The 24,445-nt window shown below is 42.6% G+C and overlaps 1 protein-coding gene across 6 annotated transcripts; it reads left to right on the top strand.

The window, feature by feature from the left end:
* Positions 1 to 117: 117 nt before the first annotated feature.
* Positions 118 to 24,420, top strand: git2a (G protein-coupled receptor kinase interacting ArfGAP 2a). Of its 6 annotated transcripts, XM_061816356.1 has the most exons (21): positions 118 to 738; positions 4,544 to 4,677; positions 4,969 to 5,081; positions 6,196 to 6,301; positions 6,388 to 6,474; positions 7,800 to 7,930; positions 8,008 to 8,102; positions 9,887 to 9,932; positions 10,296 to 10,347; positions 10,433 to 10,505; positions 10,910 to 11,007; positions 11,096 to 11,207; positions 12,326 to 12,468; positions 12,538 to 12,687; positions 14,933 to 15,181; positions 16,878 to 16,967; positions 19,448 to 19,530; positions 19,594 to 19,767; positions 19,903 to 20,034; positions 22,236 to 22,299; positions 22,386 to 24,420. In XM_061816356.1, exons 1-21 carry the CDS (start codon positions 687 to 689, stop codon positions 22,596 to 22,598), a joined length of 2,397 nt encoding a protein of 798 aa, XP_061672340.1. In that variant the 5' UTR covers positions 118 to 686; the 3' UTR covers positions 22,599 to 24,420. The 6 variants fall into 6 exon arrangements, with proteins under 6 accessions (XP_061672340.1, XP_061672336.1, XP_061672338.1 ...); XM_061816352.1 differs by lacking the exon at positions 19,903 to 20,034 and having other exon boundaries at positions 125 to 738; positions 10,299 to 10,347; positions 22,386 to 24,417; XM_061816351.1 differs by lacking the exon at positions 19,903 to 20,034 and having other exon boundaries at positions 129 to 738; positions 22,386 to 24,415.
* Positions 24,421 to 24,445: the final 25 nt, after the last annotated feature.

Consider the following 24,445-nt stretch of genomic DNA (forward strand, 5'->3'; position numbering starts at 1 on the left):
GTTTCACCTCATTCCATTAAAACTGTGGTGCAAGTAAAACTCATCATCATGCAATTGCTGCAACTGTGGCACCGCCGCTACAAATTTCTCCATTTACACCCGCAAAGGAAGGCTTAAATGTTAAATAAATTTCCCCTCAGCTGTGTATGTCAGGCTATTTTCCACGCAAAAAAAAACATACAAAAAAACGAGTTAATATTCCAGTTCATGGTGAAATGAGGGTTTAATATATTAGAGAGATAAAAATAAAAGTGATGTTTCATATTTTGTATTTATTTGAGGGGAAGGGTTTCCTGTAAGAATCAGATGGGGGTTTTCCAACGGCGCGTTAACAGACAGCAGACGCCGAAGCCCGCTGTAGTGTTGCGGCTGTCTGTCCGCCACAGACCGCAGCGCGTCCCACGTAGCGGGCGTGAGCGTTGCCGACGAGCCAGCTGCTAAGTCAGCTAACTTTTCAAGGCACTCGCCATTCAAGCACTGCAAGCCGAATGGCGCTATAATGCTTTTCCAAACGGCCTACGTATGCGGGACGTAGCGTGTCGGCGTTCGGGGGCGCCTTTATTTGGCTAGTTTTAAGCTAACGCGGACGGCATCACCCGGGGGGGGGGGGGGGAGTCATCAATGACCAGCGTGACTGCCCAACGAGATACCGAGCTAATTTCTGTAAGCGTTCCCCACCCTCGAGAATGTCCAAACGCGTGAGGAACGCGGAGGTGTGCGCAGACTGTTGCGTCCCAGGTAAGCGGGACGTAGTCCCCCCCCACCCGACCGTCACCATTAGCTCGTATCCGTTGTGGACGCTTTCCACCGCCGTGTGATTTGTTCACACTCAGTCCTCTGATCCTAATCGGATTCTTGGTGTTTTGCACACTCACGCTGCTGTCTACTTGACTACTAAATGTAAACTGTGACACCTTTTTTTTGTGTTGTTGACGTCTAGTCGACGTCCCATGTTGGAGGGGATGCTATTTGACCCCCAAGCGACCGCTTCCGGTCAGTTCTTGTTCGATTTTATATGATCAGACGGCTCAAATCGATCGATACGCAACAACGATCTGTCTGTGACTGGGGTGATATTTTAAAATTATCCAGTTTTTGTGCAAGATATAGCAATACGAGTACTCTAATTTTTTAATGAATTATTAGTTATTCCCTACATACTGTATTTTTTCAGCATTCACATCATTTGACCTTTTTTATATTCTAAAATGATTTCACTTAACCCATTCATGGGCAGGGTGGCAATTTTTATTTTTTTGCCTTATTGAGATAAAAGTCTCCTAACAGCCCACAATCAAGGAAATAACACTTTTTTTCCCCCGTTTATGGTCAATTTATATGATAACTTGAGGCAGCTACGTTGGGTCAGGAAGGTAAAGAGAAATAACTCCGTGCCAGTATTGACATCATTTGACTTTTTATATTCTAAAATGATTTCACTTAACCTATTCATGGGCAGGGTGGCAATTTTTTTTGCCTTATTGAGATAAAAGTCTCCTAACAGGCCACAATCAAGGAAATAACACTTCTTTTTCGTTTATGGTGAAGCTATATGATAACTTGAGGCAGCCATGTTGGGTCAGGAAGGAAAGGGAAATAACTCCGTGCTAATTTTGACCGATGAGTTATCTTCTCCTGATACCAAATTACGGCTTCAGATTAAGATAATTAAATATTTTGATATTCTGAAGGATCTAATCCGTGAAAATCATGATGTTCCAAAAATGGGACGCTGCCCACGAATGGCATCTTAGCATTTCCCTGAATTTAATATGAAAATAAATTCAGCAATCCATTTCCTGTCAAAAGTCTGACTATCAATACTTTTTATTCTTGTGACTAAAATCCCCTTTCTATCTAAGTTATGACGTGATGTTTTTCAGCAAGCACAGGAAGCCAAACAGGATGCTGACTGAATTGACTGAGTGTTTTCAATTCAGAGGTTTTTTAACTGAGGGGGGGGATATCCTGTTTAAAAAAAAAAAAAAAAAGCTAAAATAAAAAAAATCTATTTCTTAAAAACTCAGGCAAGCAGATAATTTATTCTCACTTTCTCACTTTTTGCCTGTCATCCTGACACGTTAAGGTCTCCGCAACAGCTGGCCTCCCTAGCCGCTCCCCGCAACTGTGACCGGTTGTTGGCTGTGAATATTTTTAGATTTTCAAGATCTGCAATTAAATTTAGAAGCGGCGTTTGAGGAAACGCGCGGAGGAGGCCCACCAGCAACGAGGTCTCGAAGGGCAGGAGTTTAAGGGAGATTCTTCCAACTACAACCGGGGCGCCGTGAATGCGTGGAGTAACCCCTGCAGCTGTTCCCGCTGCACTTCAGGCCCCCCGTCCTGTCCCGAGGATCAGCCAATCAAATGGCTTGCAATTTATTGGTTGTAGTGGAGGTGACTTTGTTTTCAGACACAACAGGATTTAGAGGAAGTGTGTTGTGCGGGTCACAGTGGTTGTTTCTTTGGGTCGCAACTTTAAGGACCAGACATCAAATCCAAACATTGATATTATTGTATTTGGAAATACAATGGCATTACGATATATGTGTATATATAGCTGTGACTCTTCCTCTTTTACACAAAGATATCAGTGTGGGTTCGTAAAGACGTAAAAAGACTCATCTTTTGTCTGCATCTAGTAGTTTTGCGCCATGTTTTCATCAGTGATGGTTTGTTCAGTGTTATAAGCTTGTTTGGAACCTCCAGTCTTTTTTTTTTTCCACATTTCAACCTTGATTTTTGATTTTGTGATTGGTAGGTATCCCTCTGAGAATGTCCCCGATAAAAAAAAAAAAAAAAAAAAGTTCCTACCATATTGTTTAAGTTTCTCTTCTTTAGTACACAAACGTATTGCGACAGAATTAACATTTCTGCTGCCTGCAGTCAAGTTGTACACCAGTTGGGTGAATTGCTTGATCAGCAATCAGTGTCACATTTGTTCACTTATATGACAATGCCTACTTTAATCCAAGCGGGTTCTGAAGAAATCTGTAGCAAACTTTAGATATGGGTGAAAATGATATCTTTTAATTTGAGATATTGTGGAATATGTATATCAGCTTTGTTTGCAATAAAACAGGCCAATTTAACACTGAATCATTGTAAAAAAAATAGAATAAAAAATAAATTTGCGAGTAAGTGTAGATAAAATGATCATTATTATTCATACTTTTTTTGCACCATTTTTGTTAGTTGGTGTGCCAAGTGATTTTTCTAATGTAAAATGAGCGCATTGTCTCACTACTGTATAGAGCTCGTGCACGTGATGACACCATTTTCACCGCGCCACATTCTCCAACATATATGGAAGTGTGTTGCGGCCACTTGTTAAACTTCGGTTAACCTCTCCCCGACAGATGTTTTTTTTTTTTTTCTTTTTTAATATGCATTTTTCTCAAATGAGTCCAGTGCGTATTAAAAAAAAGAAAATAAACCGTCAGTCACAAAGAGGTTTACGTAGGTTAATGTGTGGCTGCAACACGCTTCCGTGTACGGGAGCTGAAGCCTATCCCAGTGGTTTATTTTATTTTTTTAAATACACATTGGGCTCATTTGAGAGCAATGCATATTTGAAAAAAAAAAAGTGGCTGTCACAGAGAGGTTTACCAAAGTTGAATGAGTGGCCGCAACATGCTTCTTGTACGGAGGAGCCGAGTCGCTGTCTTTTTTTTTTTTCCAATCATAGTTAATGAATGCGAGTTTATGTAAAACTTGGGGTTCATTTATTTAAATATTGGTATTTGTATTGAAAAAATCAGTGTGGCTCCATCACTGTGTGGGATTTATTCTTGATTGAGAACAGATCCAGCAACAAAGTATTTGTATGCGTCCAGAATTTTCTACGCTTTCAAACTCTTCCGTGTAAATCTCGACGACTTACTCACCAGATCGATGTCTAGATCCAGTTGTCTAAGACACGTGGAAGCGAGTTAATAGTCCAATTTCTTATCTCCGAAAACATCGACTTCAGCATTAAATATGGGTCCTCTATGCCAAGTGTCTCTCGTTTTGCCACGTACCTTCATTTATTATCACCTCCTAAATGTTTAGCGGTTTTGGCCAAAACTCTGGGCGTCGTGCTATAGGATGTATTTTTGTGTCGTCTCCGACCGACTTAGCATTGAGCAATGCTTTGCTTGACCGGCAATATGGCCAGTCACGTGACTTCGGTGACGTAGGTGCTCGAGCTCTATAAGTTGGGCAAGACTGTAGCTGTTCACTTATAGATGTTAGCAGGTGACAAATATTTAAGCCTTTGTCAAGCCCTGCTCTATCTGTTCCTTGTAATGTAACATTTTAACTAAGACAAACTGAACTAGGTTGTTGTGCATTGATTAGTTATTATCCTGAAAAAGGTGGGTGTGTTGTAGCTGCTCATTTTTCTAGTATGTTAGTTTGGTTAGGATGTATGGTATAATTAGTATGTTCCCAAAAAGGGAACACTTTTCAAAGAAAAGCAGCAGCCCTTTCTACTAATGTCCAGTAAGCGTCTTTTCTTTCACATCCCACGTAGCCAATAAGTGTCGCGCTCTCTTCCGCGCAGAACCCCGCTGGGCCTCGGTGAACAGGGGCGTGTTGATCTGCGACGAGTGCTGCAGCGTTCATCGAAGTCTGGGTCGACACAGCTCCCAAGTTCGCCACTTGACGCACACGCCTTGGCCTCCTACGCAGCTCCAAGTAGCGCACGCTCTTTGTTTCCTCTTGTTTTGTGTCATTTGAAGAGCATGATGTAATGTGACAGCGTAACTCCAGATGAAGTTTTTTTTGCTTGAATATAAATATTGCACATTAATGCACAAGCCAGCCTGGACAGTAATCCAATTTATTGGCTTCAGAAATTGTCTCCCTTTGACGAGCAGCGAACAAACAAATGTGTTGATTTTGTACTTAATTAAAAAGTGTTACTGCATTCTTCTGAATAGAGCAAAGTTTTGCACGTTTTATTTTTTATGTTTTCATTTCATCTAGATGGTTCAGATGTTGTACAGCAACGGTGCCAATTCCATCTGGGAGCACTCCCTTCTGGACCCGGCGTCCGTGATGACTGGAAAACGCAAGGCCAACCCCCAAGACAAGTTGCAGTGAGTTGTTTTTTAATTTAAAACAATTACCGTAGTTTCTCGAAAATAATGTGCAAATTTTCCCCCCAAATATTTTCAAAAAGTTAATCGAGCGCATTTTATTTAGGTATGGGTGAAAAATGAAAAAATACAATCACATTGTGTAGGTGTATACGGGTACATAGAGTGGTAAAAATGTATATACATTTCAATATGATATTCAATGTCTTATTTTCTACATTTATATATATTCCGGTAATGTGCGCCCCCAACCTGAATTCTATGACCTCCTCAGGGAGCTTGCATTTTCCTATTGTTAGCATAGCATGCTTGTTGCTATGGCACCAAAGATCAGAAACGACTGCCCATGAATTTAACACTCAGACAAAAAAATGTAGACTACAACGGCTAGTTGTGCAGCTGCTTTTAAAAGAAACTTGTCGTCACTCGTGCCGATGACGCCGCCAACCCGGAAGTTTCGCCGCAGTCCGAAACAACAACAGCTCGCCTCAATGTCTTCAGGTGGGTATCAAAACAACTTGATCTTTTTCGGATTGGAGATGAGTCAGATGCTTCTTTTGAAGGCTGTGCACCAACGTTTTTGGCGCAAAAATTTTATGCAGTGTTTAATTAATAGTGTTAAATAGTTTATATTTTTAGGACTATACTATGTGTTATCAACAGTGTTCAAATGTTGTGCCATCATTGAGCAATTATTTTAGTTGGATGAGGGATTCTGTTCTAGAAATTCCAGGGACTAGGACAAGCGTGTTCTGTGGGCTGTCCCGAGATTATATTACCGCTACATCACCACATGCACAATGATTATTATTAATGATTGCTGTACAGACAGTTTTTTGAAAAACAACACAAGTACAAAATTCACAAAATATAAATACGGAGCATTTCTAATATTCTGAGCATATGGGTAGCGGCAAATTGGTGGTGCGCATTGTACATTGGTAGAAGGGTTTACCAGATTTGTTTTAGGTCATCTTTGGGGGTGCGCTTTGTACTTCAGGACGCATTATACTCGAGAAATTACGGTACACTTTCTTCGCACGACGTTCACTCGTTCTTACATATATATATATATATATATGTGAACTGTTCTATTTTGGTGTGTTCCTCACAGCCCCAACAAATCGGAATTCATCAAAGCCAAATATCAAATGTTGGCGTTTGTCCACCGCATGCCTTGTCGAGAGGATGACAGCTCGACGGCCAAGGATCTGAGTAAGGTAAGGAGAAATACTTTCGCTGCTCACAAGGAACCCCCCGACATCAGTTCTTGGTAAATCTCAGTTCTTTTCCTCTTTCTTCTTAGCAACTGCATTCAAGTGTTCGCACCGGGAATCTTGAGACCTGCTTGAGGTTGCTGTCACTTGGAGCTCAAGCAAACTTTTTCCACCCCGTAAGGTCGCCCGCCACTTCATATCTAACCCACTGTCGGCTCCTAATTAATGAAGCCTCGTCATCCCCAACTTCGTCAGAAATCTCGGGACGCTCTTTGTTCTGCCCCATCAATATGAAAGCGACCTTACTAGGTAGCGTTCTTCCAGGTTAAGAGAGATGGTGAAGAAAGACATGGAATATGGACAAAACAGAAAGATGAAAAAAAATTCCATTCCATGCTTGTCTGACTGCATTACTCACCAGTTGCTTCTGCCTTAAAGCAGAGGCGTCAAACTCATTTTTCTCACGGGCTGCACTGTAGTTGTGGTTTCCTTCACAAGGCCGTTATGACTGTGGAACAATAGAAATATTGCATCGTCTTATCATGTTGACATCAATTTATGAACTAGTTTTGGAATCAGAAATCAAGAGGAATGTTTTTTTTCTCAACTATTCATGTTTGGTAACAGAAAAATGCTAGAAATATCTCAAATTTACCATTTATGATCGATGACGATTTCAAATTTTCTTTCTGATTTTTACATAACGAAAAGTGACACTAGATTTGGATTCGCGGGCCACATAAAATCATGTGGCGGGCCGGATCTGGCCCTCGGGCCTTGAGTTTGAGACCTGTGCCTTAAAGCCAATTAAATATCCATCTATCCATCCATCCATCCATCCATCCATACATACATACATACTCTCTCAAATATTCGGAGAGCACTTGGGCAAATATACCAGATTCTTGGGGTACCCTAAATTCTGAACAATTTTATCTGTAAACAGACCTTTTTTTTTTTTTTTAAATTACGTCAACCTTTTATCTAAATATCAGTTTAATTTTGTAATTAAATTGTAATTCAATTGTATTTAGACTCTTACATATACTGTATCTGAGTTTTGGTCAAATTATGATAGACATATGATAGATGACATTTTGAAATTTTAGTACCGATTTTTACAGAAATCACGGAAATTGACACTGTAGATTTGGATTCGTGGGCCAGATAAAATCATGTGGTGGGCCGGATCTGGCCCCCAGGCCTTGAGTTTGATACCTGTGCCTTAAAGGCAATTAAATGTTCTCTCTCTCTCTCTCTCTCTCTCTCTCTCTCATATATATATATATATACACACTCTCAAATATTCTGAAACCACTTGGGTAAATATACAAGATTCATGAGGTACCCTCAATTCTGAACAATTTTATCTGTAAATAGACCCTTTTTTTAAATCACGTCAAATATCAGTTTAATTTTGTAATTAAAATGTAATTAAATTGTATTTAGGCTCTTACAGATACTGTGTCTGAGTTTTGGTCTCACGTTGCCACTCTTCAAGGAAAAAGGAAACACTCCCTTGCATGTGGCAGCAAAGGCAGGCCAAGTGTCTCAGGCTGAACTGTTAACTGTTTACGGCGCAGATCCAGGAGCCCCAGACAGCAACGGTAAAACGCCCATGGATTACGCCAGGTTAGTCGGGTCATGATAATGCACACACGAGTCTTGTCGGGTAATAATACGGAAGGTTTTAACGTGTGTCACTTTAGGGAGGCGGGCCACCACGACCTGGCAGATAGACTAGTGGAGATTCAATATGAGCTCACAGATCGGCTGGCGTTCTACCTTTGTGGGAGAAAACCAGGTTTGCTGCAGTTTCAGTGATTCATTAAGGTTCAAATAAGAGTCTTGCAAATTGTGTTAGAATACCTGTTTCTAAAACTAGAACATTTTGTTCCTTTTTTTTGTGATACTACAGATGTGGCTCTCAGTTCACAGCATACAGTTGAACTATGCTGTAGAGCTCGTGCACCAAAGTCACGTGACTGGCCACACTGCCCGTCAAGCAAAGCATTGATAAATGCGAACTCGGTTAGAGACATGAAAATACATCTTATAGCACGACTCCCAGACTTTTCTCCGATACCGTTAAACATTTAGAAGGTTATAATAAGCGGAGGTACGTGGAAAAATTAGAGACACTTGGCATAGAGGACCCATATTTAACGCCGAAGTCGATGTTTTCGCTGATAAAGTGGACTGTTAACCCACTTCCGCTTGTCTTGGACAACTCGATCTACACATGGATCCGGCGAGTAAGTCGTCGAGATTTACACGGAAGAGTTTGAAAACGTAGAAAAGTCCGGACGCATACAAATACTTTGTTGCTGGATCTGTTCTCAATCAAGAATAAATCACACATAGTAATGGAGCCAGTCAGATTTGTTTTCAATACAAATGCCAATATTGAAATAAATGATGCCTGGTTTTACACAAACTCTCATTAACTATGATTGGAAGACGGAAGCGTGCTGTGGCCACGCGTTAAACTTTGGTAAAACTCTGACAGATGTTTTTTTTTTAAATATTGTTCTCAAATGAGTCCAATGTGTATTTACAAAAAGAAAACAAACGCTGGTATAGGCTTCAGCCCCCGTACACTGCTCATTTGTTCTCATTTGAGAACAATGCATTTAAAAAAAACAAAAAAACGGAGTCGTCTCCAACGTACATGGAAGTGTGTTGCGGCCACACGTTAACATATGTAAACCTCTGTGACCCACAGTATATTTTCTTTTTTTAAATACACATTGGACTCGTTTGAGAACAATGCATATTAAAAAAAAAAAAAAAAAGACTTCTCTCGGGGAGAGGTTTACCAAAGTTTAACGTGTGGCTGCAACACACTTCCTTGTACTTTGGAGATGACTCAGTTTTAAAAAAAAAATATATATATATTTTTTTTTAACGCATTGTTCTCAAATGAGCCAAACTGGCACTATAAATACTTTTTGGGAATTTGAGATTGAGAGGAATAATTCTTACCTGAAATGAAGTGATCGCTACACAGGTGTGTGTGTATTTTGGTCGGGCACCATCCATCATGATTAATTGCCGAAATCCATCAATCTTTTCTGATCTTTTCAGCTGGTATTCCACAGAAGGATCTCTTTAAATATTTTTCCCGTCTGTTGTGACAACCAACACCACAACAAGTCTCGGGCATTGTGTATATTCTGCTCCGGTTCAACGTCCCCCACACTGTCAAGCAGCTCTGTTTGACCAGCAATATGGCGCAGTGAAAATGGTGACGTCACGTGCACAAGCTCTATACACTAGGTCGAATGCTGTAGTTTTTTTTTTCTCACTTTTACAGACAATAGAGCACTACTAGTCTGGAATTCTTTACAATTAAAAAAAAAAAAATTGAGTCATTATTGTGATGCATTATTTAGCATCAGGGCAGTGCGGTGAGAGAGCCAACAAGAAAACGTTTCCTCTCAGGAACAAAGCAAGAATCAAAAGCCGCAAAATAGAAATGAATTGGGAGAACTGACACTTGCAGTTTTGGTTGTTGCTGTTGATCGGTGATCATGCTTCTATGTATGCAATGTAGCTAGTTTTGAGGAATCTTCTTGTTCCCTTCAGATCACAAAAATGGGCAGCACTTCATTGTTCCTCAAATGGCTGACAGGTAAGATAGACAGTAAAGACAATGTTGGCCTACTGAGCGCTTTTCCTGTAAATTTGCAAAGCAGTTCCAGCTCCCAGTCGTCGTCTTTTGGTTTGAAGTGGCTTGTTGGGACTCGTTAAAACATTTAGTGTCAGTTGTGGAGGAAATAGACTGTAAATACGTCACACTTAACCCCTTTTGGCCTTTATTCTTGTCAGAGAATAAGCTCAAATATTTCTACATTTTAATTATGATGTTTGGTGCTTTTTTTTTTGCATTCTGTTGATGAATAAGGAACATGTAAGTATGATCGTGTGTCATGCTGAGGAATGTTTGATGTTAGGCTTCGGCTGCATGTTGATGAGAATTTTTATATCACCGTAGCAGTTTAGATTTATCGGAATTGGCCAAGGCAGCGAAGAAGAAGCTGCAGTCGGTAAGTGATGGTGCTGCAGGCGATATTTTATTTCCACAGTTTCTATTCTCTCGTTAAAAAGTCCAACATTGTTGCTGTTTTGCAGCTAAGTAATCATTTGTTCGAGGAGCTGGCAATGGATGTGTACGATGAGGTGGACAGGCGGGAAACCGATGCAGGTAAGGATTTCCGCGCAGCCTGTTTGGAATTTAGTTGCATTGTCATGTATAAAAATGTGTTTCCATTTGTTTTTCGATGACTAAATAATCTTGAAAGAAAAAAAGTAGAAGCAAATACAGTAACTGTGAAAACCTGGCACAGCAGCACGTCTGCCAAATTCGTACCGTGTTACGGGAGGACTGCTGCGAGAGCATCGCTGCAGGGGCCGGAAGCTTACCCAAGCGTGAGGACGCTCATGCTGGTGGAAAGTCCAGTTCTGTCTTAGGTGGTGTCTTCTCTTCATTGCCGTGTCCGGCTAAAACGAACACGAAAAGGGGTTCTGCGCTGACGTGTATTATGTGCACAATGGCGTTCCGAATGAACGCTCACTGGGTTGATTTTGTGTTTTTAAACCCTCTCCAAGTGTGGCTGGCAACACAGAATCACAGCGCACTCGTGACAGAGACGACTGTGGTCCCCTTCCTTCCTGTCAATCCAGAGTATTCATCCACAAGAAACCAGGCACGTTCGCATCACTGAGTGATTAATTTCACACTTCCCATGCTGACCTCATAATCACGGGTTGTTGGTTTTTTTTGGTTGTTGTTAGGGACGGCAGAAACTTGCCAGATTCAACGCGCACGAATTTGCAACTCTTGTGATAGACATATTAAGCGACGCAAAGCGGAGACAGCAAGGGAATTCGGTAGCCGGCCCCAAAGGTGAGTACGTGAATCCACTGCTCCCTCGAATTTGTGTCTGAGCAAATACACTAAGGCCGTGAGCGCCCCCTTTGACCACTGTGAGCAACATCAGACGTATGCGCTGTGGTCAATCAGTGTCATCCATTGAAGTTACATGGCTCATTAAAAGGTTCAGATTACATTCCCATCAGAACACTGATAAGAACAATTTTGCGTTTTTGCAAACTTACACTGAATGTCAACAAACAAAAAAATGCATTGCTAACCAAACCAAGCCAACTATGAACTATAAATTTGAAACATCGCTTCCAACTTTGTTTCATTTATTTATTTATTTTCAACCCGCAATGATATCCCCGTCTGTTTTTCTTGGTGTAAAACTGAATTATTGCTTGCAGAATATCTTTCGCAATGCATGTCGAAAGCTGAATGATGCTCCCAAACAGTTTTAGGCTTAATATTATGTTGCTTCCTATATATTTAAAATACAGAATTAGCTTTTTGGGCAATGTATCATCTGTGCTTTCATCCTGGATCAGGCTGTGCCAAGGTGGAATTTTAACATTATACACCATCTTATCCTGTACTTTCTACTTTGGCTCTTTTACTCAAAAAAGAGAAAATCTCATCCACCGACAAGTGCGCAACTACGCAGTTGCGCAGCTTGGAGAGAACATTGCACGAAGCCTTCTTTCAACTGAGCACTACAGTTTGCATCCTATTGAAATATTTTGGCTGATCAGAAGTGGTAAAGGGACACCAAAACAGCCAACTCTACTTTGCCACCACCAGCAGCAGAAAAATGAATTCAGCTTGATTGGTTGACAGAAAATCGTCACTTCCGTGTAAGGACAAGAAACACGCAAATATTCTCAGTAAAAGTCTTGCCTTCCTACAATTAAAAAGTCACATGGCAAGAATGACGTACACGGAATGCATTGCAGGGTCGTACTGTGTCACGCCGCAATGATGTCACACTATTTGCCTAGTTATTTATTTACTATCCATTGCCACCTTGCCTACACACAAGCCAGATCCGGGCTGATTGTTTCAAACCGGAACTGGGACGAGCTGAGCTTGTTTCAAGTAAGGCGCGACGGAAAAAGTAGTCCACGTGGTGACCCTTTTGATTGCAGATAACGTGGAACTTCTCCTGAAGAATATGTCCGGCAGGCCGCGCAGCGACAGCCAGGATAACGACCAGCCCGACTATGATAGCGTAGCGTCCGACGAGGATACAGACCAAGAGCTCCCTTCAAGTAAAGGAGACCGGACTAAGGTAACGTACGTCTTACTTTCTCAATTTGGTGCAATGAACTTCACCGCCACTTGTTCTGTTCCCTAACAGAGCCTGGATTCCGACCTCTCCGACGGCCCGATCACGATGCAGGAGTACCTGGAGGTGAAGAACGCGCTCTCGGCCTCCGAGGCCAAAATCCAGCACCTCCTGAAAGCCAACAGCAACCTGAGCGACGAGCTGCGGCTGATGCAGAAAAAGGTATCCGCCGGGCTCCAGCAATAAGATCACTAACATCACGGCGGGCCAGGACTGAGTCAGGGTGGGGGCCGTTATGGGTGTTTGGGGGCACAGCGGTCCGGCCTGTGTCTTGTAATTTGGCTACGTGAACAGGAAGGCTGCTGTGACTCACCTTCTGCTCCACCCTCCCTCGGTTGTGGGCCAGCATGCTCGCTCGTAGTCGTCTGAAGAGGAGATGGCTCCCGTTCATTTCACAATAAGGATGTTACTAACAAGAATGTTTGAAAATGCATGTTTTGTTTTAATCCATTAATCCATTTGTTTTAATTCCATTATTATACATTGTAGGCAACAATAACTAACTTGATTTGTATGCGTGTGCCTTGCTTCATCTCATTTTGTGCTCTTTGTAATGTTTTTGACCATCTAGAACGCGGATGTTTTTCCCAAGTGGGTCATAGAAAATGTAGACACTGTATCGCTATGAATTAATTTAAAGGGGAAATTCACTGGTTTGCATTAATGTATCCATTAGGTCATATCATATGTATCTATTTTGACAATGTCATGTTAAATCCTCTCTCATTTAATAGTGTTTTGAGAAGATTTTTATCAGCAATTGCGAATTTTCAGGGGCGCTGTCATTTTCATGAGTCACATAATCTACGTGCGCGGATGTGACGTGTACCAAGCCGCAATAAAGGCTCGATTACATGGGACACAATTTATGCCCAGCGCTGATTTCTCGGATTTATACTCATCTGATGAAGAAATAGCAGTATCGATTGATAGGGAAGACGGAGAAATACTTCCATACACAGCCGTGGGCGGCTCGGCCGCTCGGTTGATCGGGAAGACGGAGGAATACTTCCGAACAAAGCTGTGAGTGGTACAGCTGTGAGCGGCTTGGTTGATCGGGAAGGCGGAGGACTACTTCCATGCACAGCCGTGAGCGGCTCGGCCGCTCTGGAAGGTGGAGGAATACTTCCATACATAGCCGTGAGCGGCACAGCCATGAGCGGCTCGGTTGATCGAGAAGACGGAGGAATACTTCCATACACACTCACGGCTGCTTCTAGTTAGCATGCTGGAGTCTCGTTCATTATCTGATAACCAGGACCTGGCACGGCGGCGGCTGCGGGATGGCGCACTGCGCGATTGAGCTCTCCACCGGCAGCCTGCAGGACGGAGGACGTGCGCATGTGGGTTTCAAGCAGGAGGTGTCAGAAAAGTTACCACAGAGATAACTGGCTCGTGGCGGCCAAGCGTTCATTGGGACGTCGCTTTTTGAGCCTTCAAAGTTGGCTCTTCCTCCACAATGCGGAAGAAAAAGGAGTGAGTGACACGTGTTATGCGGGGGACAGACACCCCCAAAGCCGGCTTGCTGGCTCCAGTACAGTATTCCTCCGTCTTCCCGATCAACCGATACTGCTATGTCATCACCAGATGAGGATAAATCTGAGAAATCAGCGCTGGGCATAAATTGTATCTCATGTAATCGAGCCTTTATTGCGGCTTGGTACACGTCACATCCGCGCACGCAGATCATGTGACTCACGAAAATGGCAGCGCCCCTGAAAATTCCTAGTTGTCGATGAAAAATCTTCTCAAAACACTATTAAATGAGAGATGATTTAACATCACATTGTCAAAATAGACAACATATTAGATGACCTATTGGATGCATAGTTAGATTTCCCCTTTAAGCAACATTACTGCTTATTTTTGCAGGAGTATTTTGACAATGCTCCATTTGGGGCCTGATTTGAGTTATTCTGTGGGATACAAAAGGCAAATTACATGAATAAATGGTAGAGGTCATTGTGGTTTGTACAGTAAATATTCAGTCAAGTCAGAATCATTTCAGCAACCATCGATTGGTATCATCACAGGACGGTATTGTAGATGTCTTGCAAAAGTTTTTCTATCGGGCAAACGCATGCGGAGTAGAGTTTTCTGACATGAGTCGACACCCGGTGTGAATGTCGCGGTGCACTCGAATCCAGAACCTCAATGACGACACAACATCTTTCTCTAGTCAATTCTTAAACCTCAATCGCTGCTAGCTCTTGTTCTGTAGGCTGCATCTCTGAATCCACTCCCACTTGTCACCTCGCTGTCCAATCAGCTCTTTGCTTGCTCATCGCTGGCTTTTTTTTTTTTTTTGGAGTTAATTAAAAAAAAAAAAAAAAAGCAACAGGAAGTGGTTAAAAGGCTTGCTTTGCTCAGAACTCCTCTTAGTGTGTTGCTGACCCGTCTCTTCCAGCTGCAATCTCTGCAAAGTGAGAACACCTCTCTTAGGCGGCAGGTCTCAGCCAATATCTATCCGAACCCCAGCACGTCAGACTATCCCGACCCCTCCGGCCCTTCAGCCCTGAAACGCCGGCAATCTGCCCGGGCGAGTCGGCCCATGTCCATGTACGAGACCGGCTCGGGCCTGAAGCCCTATCTCCTTAAAGGGGAAAGCGCTTACGCAGAGGAGGCCGTCCCCACCCTGCATCCCTTCCCGTCTCATGTAAGTAAAAGACCTGTTCCCTGCATTCCTTCGCCTTTCCCTCCCCGCTGGCCTCCCTTCACCTGTCACTTGCTTTCTCTTTGACGTACGTACGCATCTTTTTAAAATCAACAATCATCCACTCACACCTCATCTTGTCCGGTTCCGATACGTTTGCAAGGTCATTTTCTACATATGTCTGTTTACTGGTTTGCATCGTCTTCTTTTTTTTTTTTTTTTTTTTTTTTTTTTAGACATTAATTAGTTGTACTTGCTTGCAGATCCTGTTGTCGTGGTTTAATTTACAATTTTGTACTGTCTTTTGTGTTGATGAAGCATTAAAACAACCATACAAAGACTGTGTTTTTGTACTGCATGACAAACTCGAACTCATCTGCTTTTCTTGGTTCAAATGAAGATGCTGCTGCAGTGTCAGTTTTGCTCTGTAGCAAGGAAAATAAGTTATTAAAAAAAACGATCAAGGTTTTGATTTTCTTAATTGGATTAAATGCATTTCTTGAAATTGCATTGAAGAAAATATGTATTTGAACATCCTGGTATATTGCAATTTCTCCCACTTAGAAGTCATTTTCACCCGAGGTGCATGTCCACTGTGAGAGAGATCATCTAAAAAGAAAAATCCAGAAATCACAAAGTATGATTTTTTTTTTTTTTTTTTAATGATTTATTTGTGTGATACAGCTGCAAATAAGTATTTGAACACCTGAGAAAACTATTATTTGTTTGCAATTACAGAGGTCAAAAGTTAATTGTTGTAGTTGTTCACCAGGTTTGCACACACTGCAGGAGGGATTTTGGCCCACTCTTCCACACAGATCTTCTCTAGGTCAGACAGGTTTCTGGGCTGTTGCTGAGAAACACAGTTTCAGCTCCCTTTAAAGTAATTTTCTGTTTGGTTTGGGTCTGGAGACTGGTGAGGCCACACCAGAACCTTGATGTGCTTCTTACGGAGCCACTCCTTGGTTTTCCTGGCTGTGTGCTTCGGGTCATCGTCATGTAGAAAGACCCAGTCCTGACCCATCTTCAATGTTCTGACTGAGGGAAAGAGGTTGTTACCCAAAATCTCACAATACATGGCCACGGTCATACTCTCCGTAATACGGTGCAGTAGTCCTGTCCCATGTGGGGAAAAAAAAACACTCCCCAAAGCATGATGCTACCACCCCCATGCTTCACAGTCGGGATGGTCTTCTTGGGATGGAACTCATCATTTGTCTTCCTCCAAACACAGTTAGTGGAATTATGACCAAAAAGTTCCATTTTGGCCTGACACAGGTGCAACTAATTCAGGATAATACATGAAGTGGAGATGGAAAGTTAAAGGCAGACTAACAGGTCTTTGAGGGTCAGAATTCTAGCTGATGGACATGTGTTCAAATACTTATTTGCAGCTGTATCACACAAATCGCTAAAAAAAAAAAAAATCATACATTGTCATTAATGGATTTTGCTTTTTAGATTCTCTCTCTCTCACAGCGGACATGCACCTACGATGAAAATTTTAGACCCCTCTGTAATTTTCATATGGGAGAACTTGCAATATAGCAGGGTGTTCAAATACTTATTTTCTCCACTGTACAGCTCTAAAAAAAAAACTCAGTCCTAACTATACTTTTTTTTTTTTTTTTTTTTTCATTTTTACAATTTAACAAGATCTTTGTCTCCCCAAAATGTGATTTTTGGACCACGTCTTTAGAAGGAAAAAGGGGCTTTTGTGACCGCCTCTTCATCCCTCCCCTCATTTCCGTCCACCCTGTCCTGGTCCAAGGATGAAAGTAACCTAAAGGTTAAGTACTTCCTCATGCGGGCCTCACCTTGCGGGACGGCAGCAAAGTCCCCTGGGTGCTTTCATCACCTTCCTCTTGCCTCACTCTCTATCGGTCTCGTGTCCCCCTTGCCTGCCCGCCAATCTGCATGTGCCACCTCACCATCAACCACTTGCCTTCGTCAGCGTCACCCTCACTGGCTGGAGAAAAAAAATGGTCAATTTTTCTTTAAATTCATTTTTAGTAGAGTTGTGTAGCGAAAATAATGTCAGGACTTGGAAAAAAAAAGTGTTTTATTTGCATAAAATGTAGCGTACACTCACTTGCACTTAACACTTAACCTGCACAATCTAATTAATATGAGTTGACGTTAGCTGCATTGAGAACTCAACAGTGATTTTAAGTGTGTGGTTGGTTTTATATCCATCCATTTTCTTTTGCTGCTTATCCTCACGAGGGTCGCGGGGATTGCCGGAGCCTATCCCAGCATTCAACGGGCAGGAGGCGGGGTAGACCCTGAACTGGTCGCCAGCCAATCGCAGGGCATGGTTTAATGTATAACCCCAACAAAAATAAAAATTGTAATACTGTACGACTACAAACAACTAACAATAAGTACTTGGGATGTGTGAGTTGGCCGGCCTCTTTTCAAGGTATAGGTTACTTGCGAAGGCTGCTGATATCAGCCACCGATCAAACATCCAGTACGCCATCCTCGCCTGTAGTTGGCGCTGCGCTGCGGCCGTTTAAAACTTCAGTGAATTATCTGCTTCATTTCGAGGTTTTGTGCGTTCTTCAGAATTATCTGTCACTGCGTTAACTGAAATTGATTTCCCAAAAAAGTATGAGGGCGTCACGGTAGATCGGCTGGTAAAGCGTTGGCCTCACAGTTCTGAGGTCCCGCGTTCAATCCCGGCCCCGCCTGTGCGGAGTTTGCATGTTCTCCCTCGTGCCTGCGTGGCTTTTCTCCGGGCACTCCGGTTTCCTCCCGCATCCCAAAAACATGCGACATTATTTGGGCACGCTAAATTGCCCCTGGGTGTGATTGTGAGTGTGGCGCTTTGTCTCGATGTGCCCTGCGATTGGCTGGCGACCAGTTCAGGGTGTACCCCGCCTCCTACCCTTTGACAGCTGTGATCGACTCCAGCACTCCCCGTGACCCTTGTCAGCATAAGCGCCAAAGAAAATGGATGGATGTACTGTCAATTGGCGGCACGGTGCATCAGCTGGAAAGCGTTTGCTTCACAGTTCTGAAGTCCTCGGTTAAATCCCGGATCCACCTGTGTGGACTTTGCATGTCGTCGCCGTGCCTGCATGGGTTTTCTCCATGCACTCCGGTTTCCTCCCACATCTCAAAAACATGCAACATTAGTTGGACACTCTAAATTGCCCGTAGGTGTGATTGTGTTTGTCTCGAAGTGCCCTGCAATTGGCTGGCGACCAATTCAGGGTGTTACCCTGCCTCCTCCCCGTTAACATTTGGGATAGGCTCTGGCGTGCCCCACGACCCTTGTGAGGATAAGCAGCAAAGAAAATGGATGGGCGGAAAAAAAGTATTAGTGGTATTTGGTGTATTCGATTGTGCAAAATATAGGAAACCACTTAAGATCCCGCTTATGAAAGCAAATTTATAGTTAATAAATCTTTTGTTAGCTTAAGTAATCCTGTAGTTGTCTCAGACAAAAAAACTGTTCGTACAGTAAACCAGCACAGTCCCGATCCATCTGGTCGCAACTGACGTGATGATCCAGGAGTTTGCGGCTTAGGTCTAAACATATCTGGTGTAATTTCATATTACATCCGTCGTGAGCCACGTGGAGCACAAAAGTATTTTAATGATAAAGCCCATGAAAATGCACAAACTGTTGTTGTTCTATTGGGTGGGATTCGGTTGGGTGATTATGAGCAAAACGGGAACAGTCAGGTTATTTTATGAATCCATCTGGCCTTTTCCCACCGTCCTCGTCATCCTGAACTTCCCCTTAAAAACACATTTTAATTTCACAACGCTAATGTCATCCCATGTGATCATGGATGTCATTAAATGAGGGTTTGTCTTATTTATTCTGGACAAGTACGAAGGCTAATTGATTAAAGATGGAGCAACCCCCGCTCAACCAACCACACACAATAATGCGTTCAAAAAAAAAAAAAAAGTTTTCCATCGTTGTCAGCATTTGTGATTACTTGACGCAGACTCAGCAATCTGACCGTACTAACGATAATTATTGAAATGGCTTCATAACATCGTGCGCTCCTGCTTCGCAGCTTTATTTCAAAAGTCCTCTGCAATAGCTTGTACTCGTTTTTTTTTATGACAGTTGTGATTTGTGCACACACGCTCTGGCAACAATATAAACGTGTTTTTTTTTTTTTTAATTCCTTTGGGGGTGGAGGGGGGGGGTGAGCGTGTTGCAGCAGCACTCGACTCGTGTTTTCAGCACAGATGTTTCTGGTTTATGTTCCCAATGACGCGCGCCATCAATCGCTTCCCCTGCAGGCCTCCAAGTTGGAGAAGCAGAGCAGCATGCCCGAGAGCGACTACGACAACACCGTCAACGACGCCGAGGCGGACGATTCGGGGTAGGAACTGCGTGCGATCATCAAACTTATGTTATGAAGTGTAATCTTCTGTTCCCCCTGCAGCCCGTGCCGGAGAGGGAGGCTGAGGAGCGGCGCCGCCATCCCCGAGCTGGACGACGCGGAGGCGGAGGCGGACCCGACGCTTCCCAGCACCGAGGACGTCATCCGCAAAACGGAGCAGATCACCAAGAATATTCAGGAGCTGCTGCGGGCGGCTCAGGATAACAAACACGAGAGGTCAGATGCATCAGACGGGGTCGATTTCCCATTTGCCACCTCTTGCGTTCTGTCGTTATTCGGTTCTGTTTGACTGGCATCTTCGCTCCTCTCCCCCCCTTGCTCGGCGCCTTCGGGCCTCGTACCTGTCAGCAGACCGTGCGAGCGTGAAGCCGTGCGCCGTCTCAGGCACAGTCTGGGATGTTTCAGCACGCTGGTGCCCTGGGCTGAGAAGCCCCCCGCACCTCTTCATCCGCTCAGCCCGCGAGCCCCCGATCCCTCGTCCTGGTACTCTGGCCTCTGTCCCTGCCTCCCAGGCACAGTTTGATCTTCCTCTGCGCCCTGACCCACTAATGAATTATTTCCCACAAACAATATAACAGTATTTTTTCATGGTTTGGTTTTCATCAGCATGAGTGTTCATCCACGGGTGTGTATGTGTGTGTGTGTACAAATTTCTAACATCTTAGTTTCATTTACCTTTTTTCCGCACTATAAGGCGCACCGCATTATAAGGCGCATCTTCAATGTTATGGCCTATTTTTAAAAAAATATATAAGGCGCATCTTCAATGAATGGCCAATAAAAAAAAAAAAAATTATAAGGCGCATCGCATTGTAAGGTGCATCTCCAATGAATGGCCAATTTTAAAAAAAAATCATATAAGGCGCACCACATTATAAGGCACATCTTCAATGAATGGCCAATTAAAAAAAAACATAAGGCGCATCGCATTATAAGGTGCATTTTCAATGAATGGCCTATTTTTTTAAAATTCATTTATAAGCTGCACCACATTATAAGGCGCATCTTCAATGAATGGCCTATTTAAAAAAAATCATATATAAGGCGCACCACATTATAAGGTACATCTTCAATGAATGGCCAATTAAAAAAAAAACATTTATAAGGCGCATCACATTATAAGGTGCATCTTCAATGAATGGCCTATTTTTTTAAAATTCATATATAAGCTGCACCACATTATAAGGCGCATCTTCAATGAATGGCCTATTTAAAAAAAATCATATATAAGGCGCACCACATTATAAGGTGCACCTTCAATGAATGGCCAATTAAAAAAAATCATTTATAGGGCGCATCGCATTATAAGGTGCATCTTCAATGAATGGCCTATTTTTTTTTAAATTCATATATAAGGCGCACCACATTATAAGGCGCATCTTCAATGAATGGCTATTTAAAAAAAATCATATATAAGGCGCACCACATTATAAGGCGCATCTTCAATGAATGGCCAATTTAAAAAAATCATTTATAAGGCGCATCGCATTATAAGGTGCATCTTCAATGAATGGCCTATTTTTTATAAATTCATATATAAGCTGCACCACATTATAAAGCGCAGCTTCAATGAATGGCCTATTTTAATAAAAGAATCACATATAAGGCGCATCTTCAACGAATGGCCTATTTTTTTCATACATAAGGCGCACCACATTATAAGGTGCATCTTCAATGAAGGGCCTATTTAAAAAAAAAAATCATATATTACATTACATTATACATATATACATTATGCATCCATTAGATGGCGCTGCACCAAAGGGTCAATAGTGATCCATATATAAGGCGCACTGTCGGCTTTTGAGAAAATTAAACGCTTTTAAGTGCGCCTTATAGTGCGGAAAATACGGTACATGGGTAATATTAACCCAACTTGCCGAGATGTTAAATTTTCTCTTATCTGGGGCTGATACTTTATACTGTATGTAATGCTTTTAATCATATACAGCGAATTAAGTTACCTTGTGTATTAAATGCGCTATAAAATACATTTGCTTTTTATAAATTCCTGCAAGTCACCTCTGCCGGCTGGTGCCTTGGTAACAACTGAAGATTTTTGTAAAATTGAAATTTCTCAAAATTTACATTTGAGGTATTAGTATCCAATGCATGCGCAAGTCTGGTGTGGTGGAGAAATTTGTTAGAACAGTACAGGATGTGTATGAGGGCAGCAGAACAGCGGTGAGAGAATTTAAGGTAGAGGTGGGACTGCATCAGGGATCCGCGCTGAGCCCCTTCCTGTTTTTGCGGTAGTCATGGATAGGTTGACCGATGAGTTTAGACCCCTAACGGGACAAGCCGAAAGGAAAAGAAGATGAAATTGGTATCAAAATTAAAAAAAAAAAAATTTCACTTTGTGTCATAAATCTTTGGAAAATATTGCTTGGTTCCTTCTAACTACTGAAAAACATTTTCTAAGTTGTTGAGTTGCACCTGTGAAAGCTCACTCTTGGATATTAACGATTGCTGGTTATCTTAACATCTGAAATTATGGAAGTGGAACGCTGTCATCTTTTTATTTGGGTGGGGTGGAATATGTAGGAAACTGCATTTTACATAAGAAACGTGTGCTACATTGCTTGAAATATTGACGAGCATGGACTTCAGTGAATTTGACGGCATTGTTGTGATTTTTATACGACTACTACTCAAAATGAATCATAATTTTGCTCTCCTCACAGCTTCATACCCTGCTCGGAAAGAATACACATGGCTGTAACAGAAATGGCGGCACTTTTTCCGAAAGTAAGACGACGACTTCGGCGGGGGAGGGGGGACGAATGGGTAAATGTTTGCAATATGTACGTGAGACCTTTCCGTCTTCATCGCAGAGGCCTCGCTCGGAAACGGTGAGAAGCTCCCTGCGCCTGTTGACGTCCAGCGCGTGCAGGCTGCAGGGCGAGTGCAGGAAGGCGGTGCCTCCGGAAGGCTGCCCGGGGCCGGACATGCAGCTTGTCACCCAGCAGGTCATCCAATGCGCTTACGATATTGCCAAGGCGGCCAAGCAGCTCGTCACCATCACCACTAAGGAGAACACCAACTGACGGCACTGCCAGGGCTGCAGCGCCGTCCTTGGCTTCTGTTTTGTTTTTAATTCTGTGTTTGTTTTCATATTTGTGGTATATGCATGCTTTCATTTTATGTTTTAGATTTTGGCACAAACGGATGGGCCTCTTTACCGACGAATAGCACAATTTTCAAGGTTAATGCAGTGAAGAAAGTAAGTATTTGAACACCCTGCTATAGTGCAAATTCTACCACTTAGAAAAATCATGGAGGGGTTTGAAATTATCATTGGGGGTGCGTGTCCACTGTGAGAGAGATCATCTTAAAAGAAAAATCCACAAAGCACAATGTATTAATTTTTTTTAACGATTTATTTGTGATACAGCTGCAAATAAGTATTTGAACACCTGAGAAAACCAATGTTAATATTTGGTACAGTAGCCTTTGTTTGCAATTACAGAGGTCAAAGGTTTCCTGTAGTTGTTCACCAGGTTTGCGCACACTGCAGGGGGGATTTTGGACCACTCCTCCACACAGATCTTCTCTAGATCGATTTTGCCGAGAAACACAGTTTCAGCTCCCTCCAAAGATTTTCTGTTGGTTAGATTTGGAGACTGGCTAGGCCACGCCAGAACCTTGATGTGCTTCTTACGGAGCCACTCCTTGGTTTTCCTGGCTGTGTGCTTCGGGTCATCGTCATGTTGAAAGACCCAGCCACGACCCATCTTCAATGCTCTTCCTGAGGGACAGAGGTTGTTCCCCAAAATCTCACAATACATGGCCGGGGTCATCCTCTCCTTAATACAGTGCAGTCGTCCTGTCCCATGTGCAGAAAAACACCCCCAAAGCATGACCCTACCACCCCCGTGCTTCACAGTAGGGATGGTGTTCTTGGGATGGAGCTCATCATTCGTCTTCCTCCAAACACGGTTTGTGGAATTATGACCAAAAAGTTACTGATTGTATGGAGTGGACAGGTCTGTTTATGCAGCTAACAACCTCACACAGGTGCGTCTGATTCAGGATCATACATGGAGTGGAGGTGGACTTTAAAAGGTGGACTAACAGGTCTTTGAGGGTCAGAATTCCAGCTGATAGACAGGTGTTGAAATACTTATTTGCAGCTGTATCACACAAATGGTTAAAAAAAAAATAAATCATACATTGTGATTTCTGGATTTTTCTTTTTAGATGATCCCTCTCACAGTGGACATGCACTTACGATGAAAATTTCAGACCAATCCGTGATTTGTAAGTGAGAGAACTTGCAACATAGCAGGGTGTTCAAATACTTTTCTTCACTGTAAGTTCTACAATTGCTCTTTTAAAAGCACACTAGTAGGAATGTTATCCAATACTGCATCAATTAAGCTTGCCCTCGTTGATTGCACAATGGAGTCGTCGTGATGTAAAGATGGCTAATTTTTTTTATTGCTGCCTTTCAATTCTAATTTCACACACACACTAGTGGAGCATTTGTGGACTGCAAAAACTCATTTTCTACAATTTGCCTTCGGTGAAGCCCGTCAGCGGTTCGCTTGCCGCCAGCTCGTTCGTCACGTCGGTGAATGCTCGTGTGGTCCGCCATTTGTGAGAAACGTTGCATTCAAGATAAAGATGTTTTTAATCTGCGCTATCATGCAGTCTGTGTGCCACGACGGCGATGGCATCGTTCCGAAAAGTCGGAGCTAAAAACCAAGCGTACGTCCACGTGTTTCGTGCTCTGACCCCGTTTTGTGTCGTGCGACGTTATCGGCTGGAGCTGTCAGTCTCGTTTCCCGATTGTTCGGCACGACTTCGTGTTACTGAATGGAGTGCAGAGCTGTACTGTACTGTATATGATGCAGCCGATCGAGTTGCAATTTGGAAATATTAATTTTCTAAA

The sequence above is a fragment of the Syngnathoides biaculeatus genome, chromosome 4 (genome assembly GCF_019802595.1).
Source record: "Syngnathoides biaculeatus isolate LvHL_M chromosome 4, ASM1980259v1, whole genome shotgun sequence".
Lineage (NCBI taxonomy): Eukaryota > Metazoa > Chordata > Actinopteri > Syngnathiformes > Syngnathidae > Syngnathoides > Syngnathoides biaculeatus.

Excerpts from the sequence above, each read along its gene's own strand:
- git2a (XM_061816356.1), top strand. The coding sequence starts at position 687 with ATGTCCAAACGCGTGAGGAACGCGGAGGTGTGCGCAGACTGTTGCGTC. Across the intron at positions 8,103-9,886 it reads CCTTTGTGGGAGAAAACCAG|ATCACAAAAATGGGCAGCAC; the intron begins GTTTGCTGCAGT and ends TGTTCCCTTCAG. Across the intron at positions 19,768-19,902 it reads CAGGATAACAAACACGAGAG|ACCGTGCGAGCGTGAAGCCG; the intron begins GTCAGATGCATC and ends ACCTGTCAGCAG.